The sequence below is a fragment of the Gallinula chloropus genome (assembly GCF_964237585.1).
Source record: "Gallinula chloropus genome assembly, chromosome: 3".
In the NCBI taxonomy this organism is placed as follows: Eukaryota; Metazoa; Chordata; class Aves; order Gruiformes; family Rallidae; genus Gallinula; species Gallinula chloropus.
This window is the reverse complement of record NC_140087.1, coordinates 5651172-5672683: the sequence shown is the minus strand read 5'-3', so window position 1 is coordinate 5672683 and position 21512 is coordinate 5651172. Positions and strand designations below refer to the sequence as shown.

General features: G+C 37.3%; 1 protein-coding gene across 1 annotated transcript in view; it reads right to left on the bottom strand.

Annotated features, from left to right (window-relative positions):
• TBC1D32 (TBC1 domain family member 32) overlaps positions 1–17537 on the bottom strand; it is a gene marked incomplete at its 5' end in the record, with an annotated part of 77275 nt that extends 59738 nt beyond the window's left edge. Inside the window, 14 exons of the mRNA XM_084261432.1 lie at positions 2288–2430; positions 2976–3068; positions 4511–4648; positions 4925–5024; positions 6421–6480; positions 7232–7376; positions 7863–7924; positions 8014–8114; positions 8259–8337; positions 8990–9115; positions 10242–10313; positions 10991–11168; positions 13749–13910; positions 17383–17537. Coding sequence (XP_084117558.1) covers positions 2288–2430; positions 2976–3068; positions 4511–4648; positions 4925–5024; positions 6421–6480; positions 7232–7376; positions 7863–7924; positions 8014–8114; positions 8259–8337; positions 8990–9115; positions 10242–10313; positions 10991–11168; positions 13749–13910; positions 17383–17537 — 1614 coding nt within the window. The remainder of the gene's footprint in view (positions 1–2287; positions 2431–2975; positions 3069–4510; positions 4649–4924; positions 5025–6420; positions 6481–7231; positions 7377–7862; positions 7925–8013; positions 8115–8258; positions 8338–8989; positions 9116–10241; positions 10314–10990; positions 11169–13748; positions 13911–17382) is intronic.
• Positions 17538–21512: the final 3975 nt, after the last annotated feature.

The following is a 21512-nucleotide window of genomic DNA, read 5'->3' as shown; positions in this document are numbered from 1 at the left end:
GAATTTACTATTAATGATGGTGGTCAAAGTAACCCAAGAGAAAAATTCCATTTTGACTCTGCTTTTTTAGTTAAAATTTTCAGTGATACAGAGGGTTAATCCCTTACCTTTTATTTTTAGGTTACTGGATACCATTGTTCAGATTCTAAGAAAGGAACATGCTGTGCTGTCACTGTTTCTTCAAGAATGTTATTATTTTGCTTTCCCTGTGCAATACCAAAAGAAACTCACAACACTTTGTTTATTTAAAATGTGAATGCAATGTTCTGCACCAGCTATGCTTCAGCAGCAACTCTGAGACTACAGAGCCCAAGAGGTCAATACTGCTACCCACAGAGTGATCCTTCTGACAACGCCTGCTTACAGCCACGGAGTTTCTGTATATACACAATATTACTCTGCTTATAAAGCAAGTATGGCTTGCATTTATCCAGGTAAATTCAGAGATCAAATGTAAAATAACAGCACTGCGTTTTCTCACAAGGCCCATCGTACAGCCCAGGGGTCACATATGCAGCTCCAGTGCTACCCACACCCCAACTCCAGATGAAGACAGACATGTGTGGGGCCTTCTGAGATAGGCATGGCCCAGTATTAGTACTCCTGGGTGTCTAAGAGATGCCAATGGTTTAGTTGAGAAGCAAAACCAGTTCAAATTCTCGTAGAAGAGGAAGAGGGTCTCTCTTACTTGGTCTGCCTTTTCTAGCTATTGGTTTTTCAGATGCAACACAAAACAATTTTCCCCCTCATTAGAACAGGTATGACATTTCAGATTCACAAAACCTACCAACTTACTACAGCTAGTGTGTGTTAAATGTTTCTGACCATGACCTGTTTTTTTTTAAACACACTAGTTACTAAGTCACAGAAAGGCTTACAATTTGTTAAGAATTCAGCTACCTACAAAAGACAACTGAGCATGGCAGAAAAAAAACCCAACAAACAAAACAAAACAAAACCCCTAAACACTAACAAAACAAAATAACCTTATTAAATGTTGAGAAAATTTCTTTTTCAACTACTAATGAAGAAAGACAGCTGTACACGCTTTAGAATAGCATGTGACCATAAATTGCCTGGGGGATTCATTACAAAGGCCTTTATCACAGCAAATCAATGAAGTATCGCCTTAGTACCGTGTTTAAATTCGACCATCAGTGTTCAAAGCATATGCAGGCTCAATTATTTTTTGCACTTGAAAATGCTTGCACCAAGTTTTTGCAACATACACTAAAAACAAGACAACTGAGAAGTATTAATTGTGCATCCATAGATAGCCTTATAATAAAAGGTAAAGTAATGCTACTATACTCGGTATGGACACACACAGAACAGCTAAATTGTTGACATGATCCAGTTTTTGCAGGACTATGGTTCTGAATTTTACAGACATACATTAAAATGGTTTTTTAGAAACTGATTTTTACACTTTTAAAAGAGCATTGGAATATTTCTGTAGAGGTAAGTATTTTTTCAGGAATTAATGTGAAGAATCTTTTCTAAAAAAACATAAACAATCTGCCCTGAAAAAAAAAAAACCAACTATAACATATATATAGAGACAAAATTCAACTCTAAGAACCTAGATAAGGCATTAAAGTCAGGAACCCACACTGTCTTTGCAAGCATGAGTCTCAGAAAGAAAATTCAAAACTTCTCAGCCATTAATGCCTCTCAAAGTCTCTTTATGGTAGGCTCTTCCTTTACTCTCTGTCTTAAGACTTAGTCACCTAAATCTAATCATCTCAGTCAAAACAAAAACATTAGGACAGGCTAACTGTAACTAGAGTCTCAAGTACCCAGAAGTAGATAATGTTTCCCGATGCTTTTATAATGATTATGGAAATGTTTAAAAAAACCAACAGAAAACCAAACTCTTCACTTTACCAATCCAAAAAATAATACCTTTCCATGAAGAATTACATATGCTGTCTATACTAATTATTAAGAACAATTCAAGTTACCAACTGAATTTTAGAAGGAATACAAGTAGGTTGCCTTCTAAATAGCAGGTAGGAAAAATAAGCTTTTAAGAAATATCCCAAAGATACAGAACACAAAAGCTTTTTGCTTTTTTCTTTCAATGTGATTTTCCCAAGACAACAAAATTTTTGCTACTATTCATAAGATTCAGACCAGTCACGACAGCCTATACTATTTAAAGTATCCTATAATACCTAATGTAGAAAATAATGCAGGAGTGCCTAAATAAATCTTGTACAGAGAAAATACAGAAAAACTATAATATTCTATAGATTCAAAAATTATGTGGAACATTACTACAAACCTCTTTGCCACTCAGTAGACTTTGAACAGGATGAAGTAGAGCATCTATCACTGCGTCCGTATATAAACATTCAGCAGTACATCCTGCTTGATCACAAAAAACTTGCAGGATCTCCATAGCCAGACTTGCTGGAGAATAACTTTCTGGTGAACACAAGAAGTATTTGTTTATATTTTATAATACACAAATGTATCTACATGTCTCAGGCAGATTATTCTGAATTATAACTTTATTAAGCATTGGTTTAACACAGTTAGAGGGGAAGAAGGAAAGTAAAGGGAAAAAGGGAAGAGAATAATCTGCACAGATAACACCCAGATTAAACACTGCAAAAGAAGTTACCACAACGGCTGCAAGTTGGAGCACAGGGAGTTCCACACCAACATGAGGAAGAACTTTTCCCCAGTGAGGGTGAGGGAGCCCTGGGACAGGCTGCCCAGGGAGGTGGTGGAGTATCCATCTCTGGAGACATTCCAGACCTGCCTGGACGCCGCCCTGTGCAATATGAGCTGGGGAGCTGCTTTGGCAGGGGGGTTGGACCCGATGATCTCTCGAGGTGCCTTCCAACCCCTACGATTCTATGGTTCTATGACATGCCTCATAATAATTTCATACATATGTATAAGCATATATTATAAGTATATATGATATATTATATATTAGCATACCTTATTAACAAAATATTTACCTGTCTGTGTTGTTAAAGCTGTCTTTCGGGGACTTGGAAAGTAATAAATCAGCTGAGTGAATAATACCAACAGATCTGTTACGGTGACACTATCTGTTAAAAAACAAACAAAAAAACCCACTCTGCAAATTAAAGTGCAAAGTTAATTTTAAAAATAAAATAGATTCTGTAAATTTATGCAGACAGTGCTGTGCTTTTACAGGAAATCACCACTGAAAAAGCAAAGGACATGCATGTTCCTGGAACTCTGCCACAGTATTTCATGATTAACCTGCTCCCAGTTTAGCCAATATTAACTTTACCACACCTTCCATTGAAACAAATGGCAGCCAAAGTTTGGGAATGCTCAATATACACAGCTGTAGGAAAAAGTATTAACTTGGATTAGATTAAGTGAAACAAGTGGAAAAGAGACAAACTGTCAGACAATTCTTCTCAGGTCTGAAGCAAAACTAAACATTGCTAAAAGCAGGCTGGGAACTACTGTTCCAAGTTTAATATAATTATGTTAATAAATCAGTTTGTGAGGAAGGGGTTGATGAAGTTAAGGAGGACACTATCAAGAACACAGCTGGCACGATTGTTGCTTTTGAGGCTGGAGCACCTCTCCTGTGAAGACAGGCTGAGACAGAAGGGCAGATTTAGATTAGATATACAGAATAAATTCTTCATTTTGAGGGTGGTAAGGCCCTGGCACAGGCTGCCCAGAGAAGCTGTAACTGCTCCCTCCTTGGCAGCATTCAAGGCCAGATTGGATGGGGCTTTGGGCAACCTGGTGGAGCACGTCCCTGCCCATAGCAGGAGGGATGGAACTTTGGTGGTCTTTAAGGTCCCTTCCAACTCAAACCAGTCTGTGATTCTAATTACTATCCAGTAGCGTTTTGAATTCTAATTTGAATTAACAGTTATATTAATGCAATAGAACACTACAGTTGTTCTCACACACGCATTTGCCATATATTGTATGCCATACAATGTAGCACCATATGCAGATCTCTGGATTTCCAGGGGCCTTTCCATCCCATATCTTCTGGTCTTATTAAGGCATCTGTTCCACAGGTACCAGCCTTCTCCTCTACCATCATTTTACCTTAATAATATTAATAGGTTAAGCTCAGAACAATTGTTTTCAATTTGCAGTTAGCTTGAAGTACTAATTTTGTTTCACAGCTGAAAAAAACACAATTATGGTCCCTGGACATGTCTTGTTTTCCAACCAAATATATCCATTGGTTTGATAAAAGATATTGCTAGTACCTAGAAAGACTGAATCACACACTGATCCAACTCTCCTTGAATATGAAATTAATGTATCAAATGTATGGATAAAAGTGATCTATTCTACTACATCCAAAGATTAAAAAACTGAGTTGATGCTCTGAATTACCTACACCATCCGTTAAGAATGGTTTCCAGGCACAGAATTGCTGAAGAAAGTATTGTCCTCTAATGTCCACACATTGCAGTGGAAACAGATATTAAGTATGGATGAAGTGTTACTGTACAGGATCCCCTTTTCTCAGCCCTCCCCTTACCTTTTTTATTTTTCAGCTTTACAGGAAAGAGATTTCGGCCTTGCTTATAGATCAGCAATCTTCCTAAAAGGCACAGCGAATGAACAAAGTAGATGTGCTGCAATTCTGATCCAGTGTAAGAAAAGTTCTGCTTGTCACCTTTAAAAATGAAACACCACCACAAAATTAGAACTACACTCCTTCAGTTTACTCTGTAATACCTAGCTACTACCTGCAACACACATGGACCATTTTGTGTATAAAGGCAGACAGTTTAAGTGTCTAACCACTACTATTATTGTTCTCTCAAAAGATAGATGTATAATATTTTAGGAAGAAAAATGACAGAATGTCTTCTGCTTGAGGTAGCATGCTCAAAGATCTACAGAATGTGGATGTATGTGCACAGAAAACAAGACATGCAAAGATACTCACTATAGTGCTGCTGGGAGAACTCACTAATTCTGGAATTTGTATTAGCTGCTGCCTTGCAAAATTCAAAATAATCAAGACATTGCTGGACAGCTGCATTAATCTGGAAAAAAACCACAAAATAACAAAATACTTGGTATTCCATAATAAAGCCATTCTCTCTTGTATCCAAGCACTGTCCTTTAACACAAGATCCTAAATATCAACATAGCTGCATTTACTTCATGTTTCAGTGCTTTGGATGGGCTAACCAACAGGAGGCAAAATTATACAGGGCTATTAAAACACATTGCCATTATTATTGCATTACCAGCTCTTTAAGTATTAAGACAATCTATGAAAAAGAGTACAGAGAACATGCAAATATTTTTAAAAGTTAATGGCAATCTGTGATTTCCATGCTGTCATTACTATGGAAGACTTGCATTTTCCAGATATGAAAAGCTTTGTCTTGAAAACACTTACTAAAATCTAAGCTTGGTTGTTGGGTGGTGTCAGGGCTGTTAGTGCTCTTTGCAGATGGGCTGTAGCATTATCATAGCATTATCATCTAATCAATCTTTATAAAAGCTTATTATCAGCATGGATTTAGAAATTAATCACAATATAGCATATGAACAAAGAAGCACGTTTAGACTTAGCACAATTAAGAGCTGCTAGGATTTATCCACAAATCTAAGTAAAATACACAGAGTAAACTAGTTTAAAAAAATAAGCCAATCTGCTGTTTGTGCTTATATGTTAGAGTGCCCTGTTCATGGACTTCCTTTTATAAACTTCTTCATTGCATGGAACATGCATATATGAAAAGTAGTCTTCTACAGTTGTCTGTATCCTTGTATCTTAAAGTTTTATAAGTCACATATATTATATTACACTTCCCTTGTATTACAAGGCTTTGCAAAACACAGCCACCGTCCTGTCTATATCAATGGATCTTACATCTATATTGGTCTTGCTGACACAAGGAAACTTCCACCCCCCCTGAAGAGATGTGCCCATGCAGCATGTGTGATAGGATTACCAACTACATGACTAAAGATGTTTTCTCAGTTTGATTTATTTTGCTGACACTCTGAATCCTTAATACTTCATATCACAACTTAAAGAACACAGTGGCATTTTTTAGTCTCTATCAAAAATCAAAAATGTGTACAGAGTTTTTAAGCCACTTTTTCATGTATCAATTCTAGGTTTATACATGCCACAAAAATTTGAAATATGAACACAACTTAGGAAATAAATAATAATCCTAATTAAACACCTGCTATAAACCATTCAGATTTCCCCTTACCCAGAGCTTTTAACTTTGCATTTAACAAGAATTCATTTAAGCAAAGAGAAATTTAATAAAAAAACAACAAAAAATCAAAAAGGCTCATCTAGCTAAACAGCACAGAACAGCCTTTAAATGGTAAAACAGAGGGGAAAAAAAGCTCAAACCGTAATGTGCAAAGCAAGAGTAAGTTCCAAGTACATTTGCCTTGGGAAATACTTACCAAAGATTTATATTTCTTTTCCAAAAGCCTAAATACCACTGTTCTGCTGTAATGTGCATGCTAAAATGACAAAGAAGACCCAATGTCAACTTCAAACATATATATTTCATTTTTTAATTAAAAAGTAGGAATTATTTCTGGTTCTGTTCTATTTGGGATCCTGTGCACAGTACATATTCAATGTACTGAACGTTAGCCTGAAGCTTGTGTAAACCAGTGTTACACCCAGCTGAACCTTTTGCTTGTAGTACATTTGACCAAAAAAAAAAGTCATTAGAAAAATATGTAGCAGAACATGCAATCAACAGAATAACTTTGCTGAGAGGACAGACTATGTTTTGGTATTACTATGTATATACTAAATTATAAGTTTAGACACAGCAGGCTGCAAAAAGCTCCAATGTCCACTGGAGGTTAGTAAGTTGTGTGGAGCGTATCATATACATACCTGTACTTTCATTCTTATCACTTCTTACAGAAAATACCTGCAACTCTTCAGAGCTGTCTATCAATACTGACAAAAGGACTGAAGCCCAAAAGCACTACAAAGAATTTACAAAGCAGTAAATTCTCAGAAATTACGAAAACTATCAACTGAATAGATACAGAGAGAGAGAGAGTAGTGTTAAAGAGCAAATGACACAAATGCCTAAAAAAACCCCAGGCTTCCTTAATTACAGTGCTCATTATAGGTTGTTATCAGGTCACAATAGGTCTGTGATAATAGCAGTCATAAATCAAACTTTTCAAAACACGTCAGACATAAACAAGTTACAGGTTGTTGGGTTGGGATTATTTTTGTTTTGCTTACCGTCCACTTCTTAAACCACACTGCTTTAATATCTAGCAGAGCCAAGAAGTAGATAGGACTTAAAAAATCTGAAGAGGCAGGATGATTAGGCTCATGTTTTACTGACAAAAGCGACAAGGTACTCTCCACTACTTCTTCCATGTACCTTATGACACAAACACAAAAGCAAAAAACAAAAATCAGTTAAATCCTTCCACCAGAAATATTCAGGGAAAAAATTCTGGTAAAATATCATCATTCAGATAAATCATAAATGTAACAACAACAGTATCTTTACTTGATCTTGTAAGGATTTAATTCTTTGTATTATTATGCATAAAACTAGTAACAACCTATGTGTGTATTTTCCTACATGATCACATATTCTATTATACTTGTTACTTTGGAATGCATCTGAATTATTTTTGTTATAATGCATTTAGAACACTTCAAAATTAAGCAAGCAGCTCAATGTGACCCATGACTACTCCTATGCAATTTCCTTATTCCACTTTTCCCATTCTCTATTCATATTTCTCCCCCTCTTATCACTGGCCATTCATCTGTGCATTCCATAATTAACCTTTTACTAAAATTATATGCAAAAATCATTAATTTAAGAAGCAGTGACAGGTTTTTGAAGTTGACATACTTTTCTGGATGACGAATCCAGGAAGAGGGAGCTTCCTTTTGGTACTCATTTAAAAGGCGTATCTGAAAGAAATAATTATAGAAATTAAAAAATAAATGATGCATGATGTTTCAGTAATGACAAAAAAAAGGTATGAAAAGTTCACTTATACCTTTTTGAGTAACCGATTTATGTCTGCGTCAGACACATCCAGACCAGCTGAAATACGAAGAGAACATTCTCCAGAAAGAAAGTACAACTCCAAGTGTCTTGCTAAAAAAGAATTAAAAAAAAGAGCTCACCTCCAAGGCAACAGTGTCAAAACAAACTGTATTACACAGCTTCATTATAAAAACTAACTGATTTTCAGGAAATACAGAGAATCATGAAGAGTTGAAGGTAATTAAACACACATACCTAAACTTGTATAGACTTCTCTTGTCATGTTAAATGGAGAAGAGGAGAAGGTTTTTGCATAGAACCTAAGAATTTTCTCCTAAGGGAGAAAGAGTAAGCAATGTATTAAACAGACATGGCACTGTGTATTACTGTTGCACAATAATCAGTATGTTGTGGCATTATTCTTAATATTACATGTTGCTCAGCTGTCTCTACAGATGTGAAGTGTAATTTATAAAAAGATACAGTTTAGGACCACAGAAACCTACAATCCAAAGGCAATTTTGCTGTAATTCTTTAACTGGCAGCACCAATGCAAAGCCTCACTGAAATACAAAGAAGTGGATCAGGGAATATTACTGTACTTTTCCATTAAGGTTAATATGTTTACATTATTAAACATACCAACAACTAGTAACTAGCCCTGTTTCAAAAGAAATTGTAGACCTTCCAAGCTGAAAGAAAAATATTTCATATTTATTTGCTAACCACTTTAAATTTAAAAAAACCAAAGTAGTAGTAGAAGTAGATTAAGCAGCTGTCATCATTTTTTCCCCTCATCAGTGCCTGTGTACTATTGATCTCTATCAATTTCGCATCATCATGGAACATATACCTGACTTAAATATTATCCTGGGCTAATAATAGGACCCTGATGGACTATTCATAATACATATATAACTTCCTCCTCTTCAGTACTCTCTAATAAGGCTAAACATCTGACAACTAAGTACAGAACATAAGCTTACACTGAATGTTGCATCAGGATCTGACAGAGATATCATGAGATGCTTACGCAGATTTGGCCAACTCTCAGAGTTCAGGATATCAGAGGGAGGGGCAATGCAGAGTGTCTGCAATGCTTTCTGGCGGACCTGAAGTGGTCAAAAAAAGATAAACACCACAAATAATTTACCACATAATTTGGAAGAAGGAAGGAACAGGACCTGACTACAGAACAGACAAGGAATTCCAGCATACTTATATTCTGCTATATTTTTATGGTGATTTAGACAAACACTACATCACTGAGAACAAAACAAAATAAAACCAAACATACACTTTTTTAATATACATTTTCAATACTGGATGCCAAGCATTATGTTCCATTTTCTGCTTGTAATCAAATACTTTTATCAGGGAATATAGGAAACTATCATCAAATACTAAAATGTGCCCAGCACCTCACTAAAGTCAGCAATGGAACATGGAAACACAGTTACAGAACACTATGTTTTACTACTAAATTTTCATCAACGTTAAAATCTAAACAATTTCAAGTAATTTTTTATTTGCAGGTAACTGTATTATTCAGTAATTTATTTCATATTAGTGAAACCGACTGTAGGAAATTTTAACAACATTTAAGAGCATCAGAGTTTTTACCTGGTTTCTAAGGAAACTGAATAACAATGTTTATACCAGTCCCCATTTACCATGCCTTTTTCCACTTCCAGACAATCCCAAACAAATCTTCCTAGGACAGCACTCAAAATTACCTTCTCCCAAGTTCAAAAATATCAGCAGCTGGTGTCAACTGGTGGTCAGAGATCCAAATTAGCATTGCCACTGCCAAGAAGGCAAACTTAACTTGGACTTTATATATTCTATCTGGCAGCAGCTTGGCAAATCACCAGGCATCTCCCTCTTTCGTGTTGTCCTTTATGTTACCCCTACTAGAAGTTACCAAGAAGGTCAAGGGACATGTATACAAGAACATAATCTTCAATAACTTTCTCCAAACTAGAAATGCCCATCTATAGCACATAAACTCCTAACCAAAAAAAGTATTTGCTGAAACACTAGTTTTTGAACAATATAGTCATGAACAACAAAATACTGCACTGCGGAACAGCTGCTGCAGTGAAGCCCACATATATGAACCAACAAAGACAAGACTCTGCTTAACTACATATGAACCCTTACATTCACACAGTCTGTTTTCCAATATGCTATAAACATTCATTTGTTTTAATATTTTATTTTTCCTTTGAAACTTACTTCCTTAGGCTGAACAGGATCAAGCCTTTCTACGAGCAGCTGCAACTGTTCTTGACTCATGAACGTGTAACTCTGTAATACACATTATGAAATTATCATTAAAATATTTTATTAAACTGAACACCAGAAGATTAAACTCATCAGTCTTTCTGATACCTAATTTACTTCTAATAATTAGGACTTCAACATTTATACTAATTCAACATTAAAGTCAACATTCTAAATGTTTTCTGCTATTTGCCCAAAGTTAAATTTACAGCAACAAAATTCTCATTCCGTGTGTTGCTCTGCTTTACTTAAAATTTTCCTGTATCTTCATAAAATCCATTATAATCATTCATTCAGTAATATAGCAGAGTGTAGCAGGCTGGAAATCACCTGCACATTATTTCGCTCCTAAAGTAAAAAAAAAAAATCAAAAAAATCACAAAAAGTTACATGATGCATTGCTTTTATCTTTTATTTTTCCCATCTTTTTATCTTTTCCATGCATTACTTGCAAAACTGCTTTAGAGCATATGGGCACGATATTCATCTCATCAAGCATATGGTGTCTAAAGGTTAGACAACTAGTATAAGCTTCGTACTTCACAGTGAAAGAAAAGTAATTAACTGGTTTTAGGATATATCAAAGCTAGGAAGGATGAATCTTTTTTCTAGGGCAGCTTCTCAATGTCCACTGACAGAAACTTAATTCATTTTTGCAGTACCATGCTTATTTTGTAACAGAGAGAGAAAACACATTGTACTTGGTTGAACGAGGAGTCACTGTCAGAACAGTTGTCTGTATCATAGCCACTCTGGTGTCCTTTCTTTGGTTTACTGTCCAGCTCCTTATTAAGCATCCGATCTTCTTCGAACTTGTTAATCAAAGATTCTACAACAACCATCATGACATTCTTCAAGGCATGCATCATTTCTCTGTATCTTCAAAGTAAAGAAGATTTTAATGTTAAAAAGTGTAAAAATCACTAATAAAAAAAAAAAAACCAAACCACTTAATAGTGAATATGGCATAATGCTATACAGATCAGAACTCACTGAATTTACAGAGAAGAATGAAAAACAAATGCAAATCCAAAACGAGCAACAAAACTCCTATGTACCTTAAATGTTTCAGATAAAGAATCTTAATATTACTTTAAAATCCAGTTTTTTGCCCTTTCCAAACTAGTCAGTGAAATGTCACTAACATAACACTGTTGTGGAAAGTTCTCAAGAAAGAACAGTGTGAATCCACCAAAAGGGAGAACCTGTCCCTGAGAAAACGGCCACTTCTCATCTTTGTTACTATCTGTGTTTCACCAACATCCAATTTTTCTTCTGCTATAAGCCTCGAGTAGAACCAACAGAACAGAACACATCCAGATTCATGTTCTTGACTACAGATCATGTACACAAAATAATCTTCTTTCAACAAAGCCAGAGTTTTTCTAAGTTACATAAATTGAATAACATCATCCAGAAGGAAGCAATTTAAAATAAAAGCTGCATCAGAAAAACATCTTATTGTAAACTGTTGATATTTTCTTTTAAATTATTTTGTACTTTATGGCTACTATTACTTTTTCTGCCATCATCAAAGATATAAATTAACATATTGTGTATTAATATCCTCCTACCTCTCATATTAAAAATAAAATATACAGACGTATTTAGTGCATTGGATTATCTTCTACCAACTTTAACAAGCACAAGAGCCCTAATATTCTGATCCTTGAAACAAAAAGGCACAAACAGCGTAATTTTTAAAAACTCATCCTACCATCTATTTTCTAGATGAAATTAAATGCCAAATGATTAAGAACTGCTTTCTATCACAAATGACTGTACCAGAAAAACACTGAACATCTCACAAAGCAAAAAAGCAATTGCAATGAATGAAACTGGAACCCTGAACGATCCTGCGATGATATTAAGATCATCACAGTGAGATCAAATAATGCTCCATCAGATTTTGGAATGCTGGCAGGCAGGTGACAATAAAAGCATTAAAACACGTAAGTATAAAACATATCTGCGTACTTCTAGATGAGAAGCCTTCTGAAAACAAACAGAAAATAAAAACTTAGGGAACAGAAACATATATTTTTTTAACTCCTTTCTTACTGAGGACATAAAGTAAATAACAGGCATCATAGTAAAACCCTAAATCCACTAAAAGAGAGATGAAGATTGTGGGGGGAAAAAAAAAGATAAAAACTGAAAATACAGTTCACTGGAAATAGTGTATAAAGCCATTTTAGTGGCAAAAATACAGAAGTATACAATTTTTTGTTGTTGTTTTCTTGCTCTGCAACACACAAAAATGACCACCGATGCTAAAATTCGGCAAGGATTCATTGGCTGGTTTTCATTTTTCAACATTGACCATTTTTAATGGTTCAACATCAGTAAAGCCCTCATCTCAGCTCTCAAACAGAAACAGAGGGGAAAGAACCCAGTTCACTAGGATGACAAAAGTATGATGTCTCTTTTAATTAAAGAGACTTCTTTTAGAACTGTTTTAATCATTATATGTAGTTAGAATTGGTACAAGAATTCCAAAACCAATATAACCCATGGACATAACTTCTGAAGTTTTTACATATTTTCTGGAAATAAATGTTATGTATACTAAAATCCATCTTATAACTACTACCGACCATGGCTTTAAAGAATCACAGCAATTACCTGCCTATGCAAATTCTAAATACAAAGCATGAAAAATCAGTGAGAGAGCTAGCAGCCTCTTTATTCCAAGGAAAATTTATTTTCAAGTCTGTAGGAAGATGAGCATCTTAGTAGAAAAGTGGTGACTAATGAAAGAATATCACTGGTACTCAGAGGGGCTTTTTTAATTAAAAGGCTTCCTTATTAAATACCGTGTTCAAAGTCAATTAATCTGGACCACAGCCTCTATAATATGCTGATATGTGGTTTTGCACACCTACTGATTTCTGGCCATCAGATGGTCCAAATCAAAAAAATTTCAGACAGTTTTACACGGTTGGTCCACATACCACAATACACGTTATCCAGACAGCACTGCAGAAGTGTCTGTGCATGTAAACTAAAACACAAGGAAGACAGCTCAAGCTTCAACTTTTAAACTGGTCAGTGAAAGCACATCTGATTAAACCTTCCACTCTGGCAGGACACCTGGCTTGACCCCAAGGAAGAAAGTTTTAAAAATACACATGTATTCTAATGTCGCTGATGAAATAATATGAAGTACTAAACCTTCTCTCAAATCTTACCCCCACCCAAATCTAGTCCTAAATACCTCAAAAACTTCACTGCTCATTTTATGCAATAGTTCACAGTCTTAATTCCAGAGTGCAATGAAGCATGATAAATTGCAATGTAGGGTGGGAATATCTGAATTGCTTAGCCCTGATTTTTGAAAGCAGACAATAACTGTCTTTATCCATCTGCTCAGAATTTATTTTTTCAAAGTTCTGGAAAGGAGAAAAGATGACAAAACCCAAGAAGAAATAATAACATGAATTGTAAGCCTATACTCACTCTTTTGATTCACGTGTCTTCTTAGTAACATGCTGGACAAGTGTGTCATAGCCAGATACTTCACCCTGACTTTGAGCAGAAGTACATTTTTCTGTTTCTTCTTCAATCACAGATCCCACAGTATTATTTATATATTGTCGAAGGTATTTTACAAACTCATAGCTGTAATATACAAAATTGAAGTATAACAGATTTCCCTCAGCTCACTAGCAAGCATTTTCAACATTATATTGACATTTACTATCTTCTCTCCCAGCAGACCTGTTACTTTAAGGTAAGGGTTTTATGTTTTGCAGAGAAATAATAATGTCAACAACGTGAAATAAAATGTCAACAGTGTGAAAAAACATAATAAAGTTTTATTTTCTTCAACATGGTCATTATGAGCATATTCTAGGAAGAAATAGTTTTGTATTTCTTCTTGTGCTAGATTTGAAATCTTGTGCTAGATTTCCTCTTGTGTGTGTAAATTTGTAAAAATCTACTCAGACAAAAACCTCAAGGTTTAGTAGACAAAAATCATGGAATATCAAAAAATCTCAGATTTTTTTAATTTAAAAAAGCATTACTTGAAGAATCCTGAAGATAGCACTGTCTTATGATATATCTGTCTAGTATTATTATCTGTGCAGTATACACACAAAATGAGAAGAGAAACACAGAAAACATAATTTATAAACTCCAGCATTTGAGCATGTCTAAGGCTTATGAAAGTCCATGTGACTCACGGACACAGAAGATCTCACTCAGTCAAACTGACACAGACTGGCTGTCCAATTCATACATCGAACCTACAGAAATTGGCACTAAGTACTGTTAATACTAGACACTCACATAAACCTGTTTAACCACAAGAATAATCAGAAGAGGATTTCAAACAGAAGACTCTGGCTGGGTCCTCAGACTCTGTATTACCTACTGAAATTTCTAAAAAGTGGTGCTCAGAATATATATATATATTTATTAGTCTTCTGATTTGTATAAAAGACAAGGCAAACAGAAACATGCCAAAAAGTTAATCATACCTAATCAATAGATGTGTCATTATAGTTTTGTTATAGCAAATGCAGATGTGAAACTACTTTGTGTTAATTTGGGTAAATACAGAGTGAGAAAAACTCAAGTAAGTCAATTCACTATGTTGGTAGAGTCCAAAACTATACAATACAAATATATGTAAATAACAGCAACTGTTACAACAGGCAGTAGCTCTTGCCTTTCTTAGATATTAATTAAAAAACATTTTAAGAAATCAGAATGTATTCAAGATACATTCAAAATTGTGTCTTGTATCATGATACATACACCTCAGTGGACTGACTACCTCAAGTTCCATCAGGTGTCTTTTTGCCTTTTTAATTGGTCTGCTTTTTATAAATCTTTCACTTTTTTCTATTCCTGTATCATTTTGTTCTAGTGAAAGTAACAGAAACCCATCTCAAGAAAGATGCAACCATGTTCATTTGCATTTTCATTTGTCTTCAAGGCTAGCTTTTTACTTCTGCAGCTATGAGATTACACGAGTCTCCACTAAATGAAAGCTTTCATAACCATTTCTCCCATTTGTTATAGGACAGTAATATTTCCAGGGTATACATTTTTTGCAGTGACGGTTTTGCTCTGAAATACACATCATTATTCAGGCCACCAAGATTATGTCTGCCTGATGCCCTAGCCTTGAACTTCCCTATCATTTCTTCCCCTTTAAACCTGTCGTGTAACAAAGTGTTTCAGCAATGATAGAGTTGTTTCTTCACATGCAGAATCAAGTCAGACCAATCTGGTTGGACTTACAAAGGAAACACCAGAGGGAAAAAAAAAAAGAAAAAAAAGTGTTAAAAAAAAACAATTCTAGGACTCTAAGGAAAAAATGTGACAGAAAACATGCTACTTTTAATCAGCTTGCTGAGGGGTCTGTGTTTCTGTCTTTTCTATATCAAAGCAGGATAAACTAAGACCTCAAAATCTGATAAAATTATTGAGGCAAAATAACCATGAGGCAGAAACAGTGATGACTAAAATGCTGAGCTTAACTAGTATATTGGACAATCCACCTACTACTAATAAAGGAGCTTGCAGTTTGGGTGGATGGGTTAAGGGTCAAGGAGAAAGTTTTATAATAGTCTCACTAATAAATCACCATATGACCTCTCAGACCTCCATGGAAGCCAATCTATATGGCTGCGGGTCATGAACAAGAGCAGAATACCTCTAGAAACATTCCAGCACCAGACAGCAATGCTCACATTCTGCATTTAAAACAACACTTGTCATTAAACACTGTGACAACTTCTCTGATGAAAATACAGTATCTTTAGGATCACCAATTTTACTAGCAAGAGCAATGGATGCCATGGGGAAAGCTATGTATGTATTGTTTCCACCAGTTGCAGACTTTACTCCCTCATCCTAGGTATCCTCTAAGTAAGTCCTTAGAAGAAATACTGACAGAAGGTTTTCAGTTGTTTAGGGCTTTTTACAGTATGCATCTTCCTTTGAATAAAAATGTTTTTCTTTCAAAATTACAGGTCATTTGCACCTTTGATATGTTCAGAACCAATTTTTTCCTCTGGAGCTTGTCACCAGGTAACCTGGTGCTCAAACTTTGTGAGACTGTCAACAAAAGTGTTACCTGATACCATTTGAATTGCAAATTAAAATTGAGCTAAAATGCATTTTAAAGCAGTCGGCATCTTCAGAGGATACAAAAGCACGAAAATTTCAAAATTATAGTGACATCTGAGACAAACCCTAGTTCCACTTCACTTATTTACTTTTACTTAACTTTTACCATTGTGTAAAGTAGTGCTAAAAACTAGAATAATCAAAGAGAATTTAAATAGTGCCACTTCTGAAGAAAGAACCAGCTTTCTCAGAAGTAAGTTCACAGAACTCTGGTCCTTATTAAAACATCTTCAAGGCCATTTCAGCTTGATATTCTCTTGACTTGTCATAAATGCATACTAAAAATTTCCCATATAGTAAAAAAATAAACAAGTTAAAATAGTGTGGAAAGGAAAGAGGAGCCTGGGCTGCAGAAATCCAGATCACACGTAAGTGAGATCCTGCTGCCAAGTCTCATTTAACATTAGTGCAATAGGGATACACTTCTGCTTTATTCAAAACATAAATTAAAAGTCCAAATACAAGATACAAAAGGGTTCAGCAATATAAACCAGACAGAAGAATTAAATATGGAAGGCAGGTAGCCTTCTGAAAATTTACCTTATTTTGAAAAGCATTAGATGTTGTCTAGCAGGTGTCAAAAATTCAGCACGACAGACTTCAGCAAGGATTTCTTCTAGCTTCTGTTCCTATGTGCATTTAGTACATTACACATACACATGCACCTGAGTCAGCTAAATGGGGTATTTCTGTAAGTTCCTCTCACAAACAGCTCATCAATTGGTAATATATTTTTAGGTAACGGTAAGAGTGAAAAATAATCTGAAAAACGGCAAAATTAATTTTCTTCTCTAAAAAAGCATCTCTTGAGAGTTGACTAGTGACAGGAACACCTATAAATATATACACATTTGCACAGCAATATAAACTGTAAACATTTCCCAGGCATAATATAGTTCAACACATTTCTCCTCCTTCAAAATATTAAAAAGATAGAAAATATTTTTACTTGTGAAAATTCTCATCTGTTTCCTCCAAATGCAAGAGAATTTCTTCTGCACATTCTACCGATGGAGCTCCTGTGATCTTTTCCTTCACACTCTGCAGCAACTGTCTAAGCATAGACTGTAACAGAGCTTCATCTTCACTTGTAAAGTGAGACATCTGTATAAAACAAATATAAGAACAAGGTCTCGTAGTTTGGGGCGCTTTTTTCCCCCCTCCTCTCAAGATTCTAAGAATCGAGTCCCTTGAATTACCACTTTTTCCCCCTGTTATCAACAACATGAGATTTTTCTATCAAAAACATAATCACAGATGAGAAGTATTTCATAGAGCTTATATTCAGACAAACTGGAAAGAAAATAACCAAAACAGTTTTAATAAACCTCCTGTTATCTCAGTACAATATTCTTTAAGAAGATATTGCATTAAGAAACCTGCATATTGCTGTTTGCAGTTGCTTGGGAATTGCCTATCAAACAAGCACAATACTACGCTGTGATTTAAAACAAAAGTCATTTAAAACAGATGTAATGACCATATTGTGATGAGAAACCTCTACAAGTCTCTCAGCTTCTTCTCATTCATCTAACTACCCAGTTCTGATTTTTGAATCCCTCTACTTAGAGCTATTGCCCTGCCAATCACAGGTGTTGGTAGATTTTTTAAGATGGAATTATCAGAATTGTTTCATTTCCCTGCAGTAATCAACTGGCGTTACCTGAGGGTCCTGACAATTTAACCCTACAGCTACTAGGAACAACTGGGAGGGACAACAGCGAGAAACTAGAAACACCTGTCAAGTTCAGAAGACAGCATCTTCCCAGGCTTTTTACAAACCCTGAATATTAAAGACCTAAAAAGCTATATTTCTATCTTAATTAATTAAATTTAATTCACTGCTTAAATTTCTCTATATGCCAAGGAATACTTCCAACCCCCACAGGCAGTTCCAGCTGCTATATTTCTAGTCTTTTTTGACTTGGAGACCTTTGATTTTTTTTTTAAAAAAGTCAGACAAAGTCTCTCTAAGCACCTGTGAACAAACACTATGCACACTTGGAAGAGAATATAGTAAATCACTTATTAAGACATAAGAGCTATTAATTTAAAAAAAATAATCCAATACATACAGCACCAGCTGAAGGAGTTACCCCTTCTGAAAGGTAACGGTGATAAGCAGCACAGCTGATGAGCATTTTAATTTGTTCAAACATAATTCATCATTAAGTTGATCATCTTAACAGAAATGGCATTAAAATTATTTTTAAAAACCCACTAAACAAAAAGCCCAAATGCTTTACAATACTCTTAACTCCCTGATTTGCAGACCTCCTTCTTATAAATTAGAGTCTCAAAATATTTAATCAAAATCAATGCATTTTTAGGTCTGTAAAACCACTGTGAAGTCTTATAGTTTGACCTTAACAGTGAATGGTAGCTTATTTTCCTGTGAAAAACTTCACTTAGTACTGTGCTATAAGTAAGCATTTTTAAAAGTGCAATTATCTGGATGCTTACTGGCTGTCAATCAGTACAGCTCCCCACTAGAAGTATTCATAAAGACAAACCAGGAGAATATTGCAATTTCACCCGCAGCTTGCTTTGTAAAGTCTTAAATTTGCCTTAGGAAATCACTAATAGCAGTACTTATCCTGAAATTAATTTATGAAGGTTTGTGGTTTGTTGTGTTTGGTTTATGGTGGTAGTTCTTCTTTCCCCATATTCTTCCCAGGCATACCCTTCACATAGTTTCTGGGCAAAATTTAAATGATCTTTTCTCCCAAAAAATCAGTTTACCCAAGTCTAGATCGTGCCGTTTCCTTTCTGGGTGCTGTCCCATAACTGCAGGGCCTGCCTCAAACCCAGAGTACGACACCCAAGCAGCCTGCTGCAGCCAGCACTTACCCTTATGCTTTGCATGAGCAAGGCTCTCAGTAGCAAGTTGTTAAATTCGGGAACAAATCAGAGACAGCAGGTGACAGAAACACGAGTGGTGCAAGAACTCCTACCCCCTCTCCACTGTTACTGTGGGTCAGTGAACCGGCCTGTCACTTTCTGGCAGTAACCAGACCTCTAATGACCAGTCGGGTGTAAAAGCGGTTTGGCTTTTGACTAGGGGGCTACACCTGACCCAGCCCTAAGACCCACAGGGTCTTTGCCCGGGCACCTTGAAGGCGCTCACCACATACACTGGTTTAGCACCGCTGTCGGCTCAACCGCCCGCGCCGCTACCCCAGCCCCCAGGGAGGTTTCGGACGCGCCCCCCGCACCCGGCCCAGCCCGACCCCGAGACCCGCACGCTCGGTTCCGCTCAGCCACAGACTCCCGAGGCCCGACCGGGCCCCGCGGGTTGTGGAGATCAGCGTCGCTGTGCGTAACCCCCGCCAGCGTTCTGCCCCCGCCCCGCACCGAGCCCCTGGGCCTGCCGGAATCACCTTGAGGCGGCGACTGCCCTCCCCGTCGCAGCGGCAGCGCGTCTCCTCGGGCGGCGGCCCTTAGCAACCGGCGCCACCCGCTGCCGACTCTCGCCGGGCCTTTAGCAACATCGCGAGAGGCCGGCGGGAGGGGAGGGCCGGGCCGAGCCGCAGCCTGTCGCCCGCTCGCTGCTGCCCGGGCGGGGAAGCTGCCGTTACAGCGCGACCGCGGGCGCTCGGTTTCTCGCAGCACCGGGCCTTGGGCCTGGCCTTGCACCGCCTTCCGTCACCGCGGGCTTCTGCGCCCATGGTGCTGGCGAGCGCGGAGGCAGGAAGAGCGGCAGGCCGGCATCCCCGGGTGGCCTCTGGCAGAGGATTTGGGCATGACACGGCCTCCTTTGGCGCGGGGAGGCTCCTGGGCTCTGCGGTCACATACAGCGCGTCTCGGTGGTCTCCGCTTTGTGGGCCGAGTCACGCAAAAGGCGGCTGCCCAGGGGTAGCACTGACCTGTGAAGGGAACTGATCTACGCTTTCCCCTCTTGGTCGGCGCTGTAACGAAGTACAGCCACCCAGGCGGCGGCAAGGGAGAACCTGGGGCTTGGGATGCTGGGACGGTTATCCAAGGGGGCGGGCGGGTGGTGTGGTTCCCCGGCAAAGCTCGTTAAACATTTAGCTGCAGGTAGCGGCTCTCCCTGTCCTGACACAGACGTGTAAGGACTCCGCGCTGTCCAGCCCATGGTCCCCCCAACTGCCTCAGCCTTCTGTGTGGCACAGATTTTCCACTGGAATCAGAGGAGTATGTTCAGGCCGTTACTCCCAATTTACATCAGAAGGGCAGAAAATTGTCTCAATAAATAAAAAAGATAAAAGGCCAGGTGTTTTCCAGTGCGCTTCGTCCCCTCCTGGGATGAGGGAGTTACAAATGGTGGTCGGTTTGGGGTTTTTTTTCTATTAAATTAATGCACAAGATAAAACCAGCAAAAGCATTTTGATTTCAAATCATTTCCCATTAGCTTAGCTGTAACAAACCAGAAATCACTTAAACACAATGGTGTTTGACAGTGCTTGTCTATAAAGTGACACATTGTACATTTTTATCCTTTGTTGCTACTTTTTCTAATGGTTTTGATAATGTCGGCAATACTAACCTTCCATGACATGTTCCTGTAAGTGTATCTATAGTCCCTTCAGTTAATTGAGCTCAGCAAAGCTACACTGGGGAAGTATATAAAATGCAGTCTTTCTACTGGACAGTGATGATTCAGGAACTGAAACATAAACCTGTCTTACTGCTAGTTCCTCAGAAACAACATTCTGATCAACTGCAATGGAGTCTCTGTGGCACCGTTAACTCTGTTCTCTTCACTGCTCTGAAGTGGCCAGTGCCCTCAGGTAACCACGAAATAAAAACTGGACAATTGTCTGCTGGCTGCTGCTTGCAAAAGATCTTGAGTAAATTCAGCAGAGTCCTGTTAGCTCAGCAGTGCGCTCTCCACATCTGTGGACTGTTTGGAATGGACTGCAAGTAAGAGCAGGATATTCTTTGCCCACGCCAAACTCCTCCTCAGGCCATAGAATTGAGAATTGCTGTGCCGTGGTAAAGCACGTCTGATTCCTCTGTCACTTCACAAGCATGGATTCAAGTGACAGCACCTCAATTTCATGGCTGGTATGGAATAAAGGAATTCAATATACGTGACATTCAGAATTCCTAGTCTGT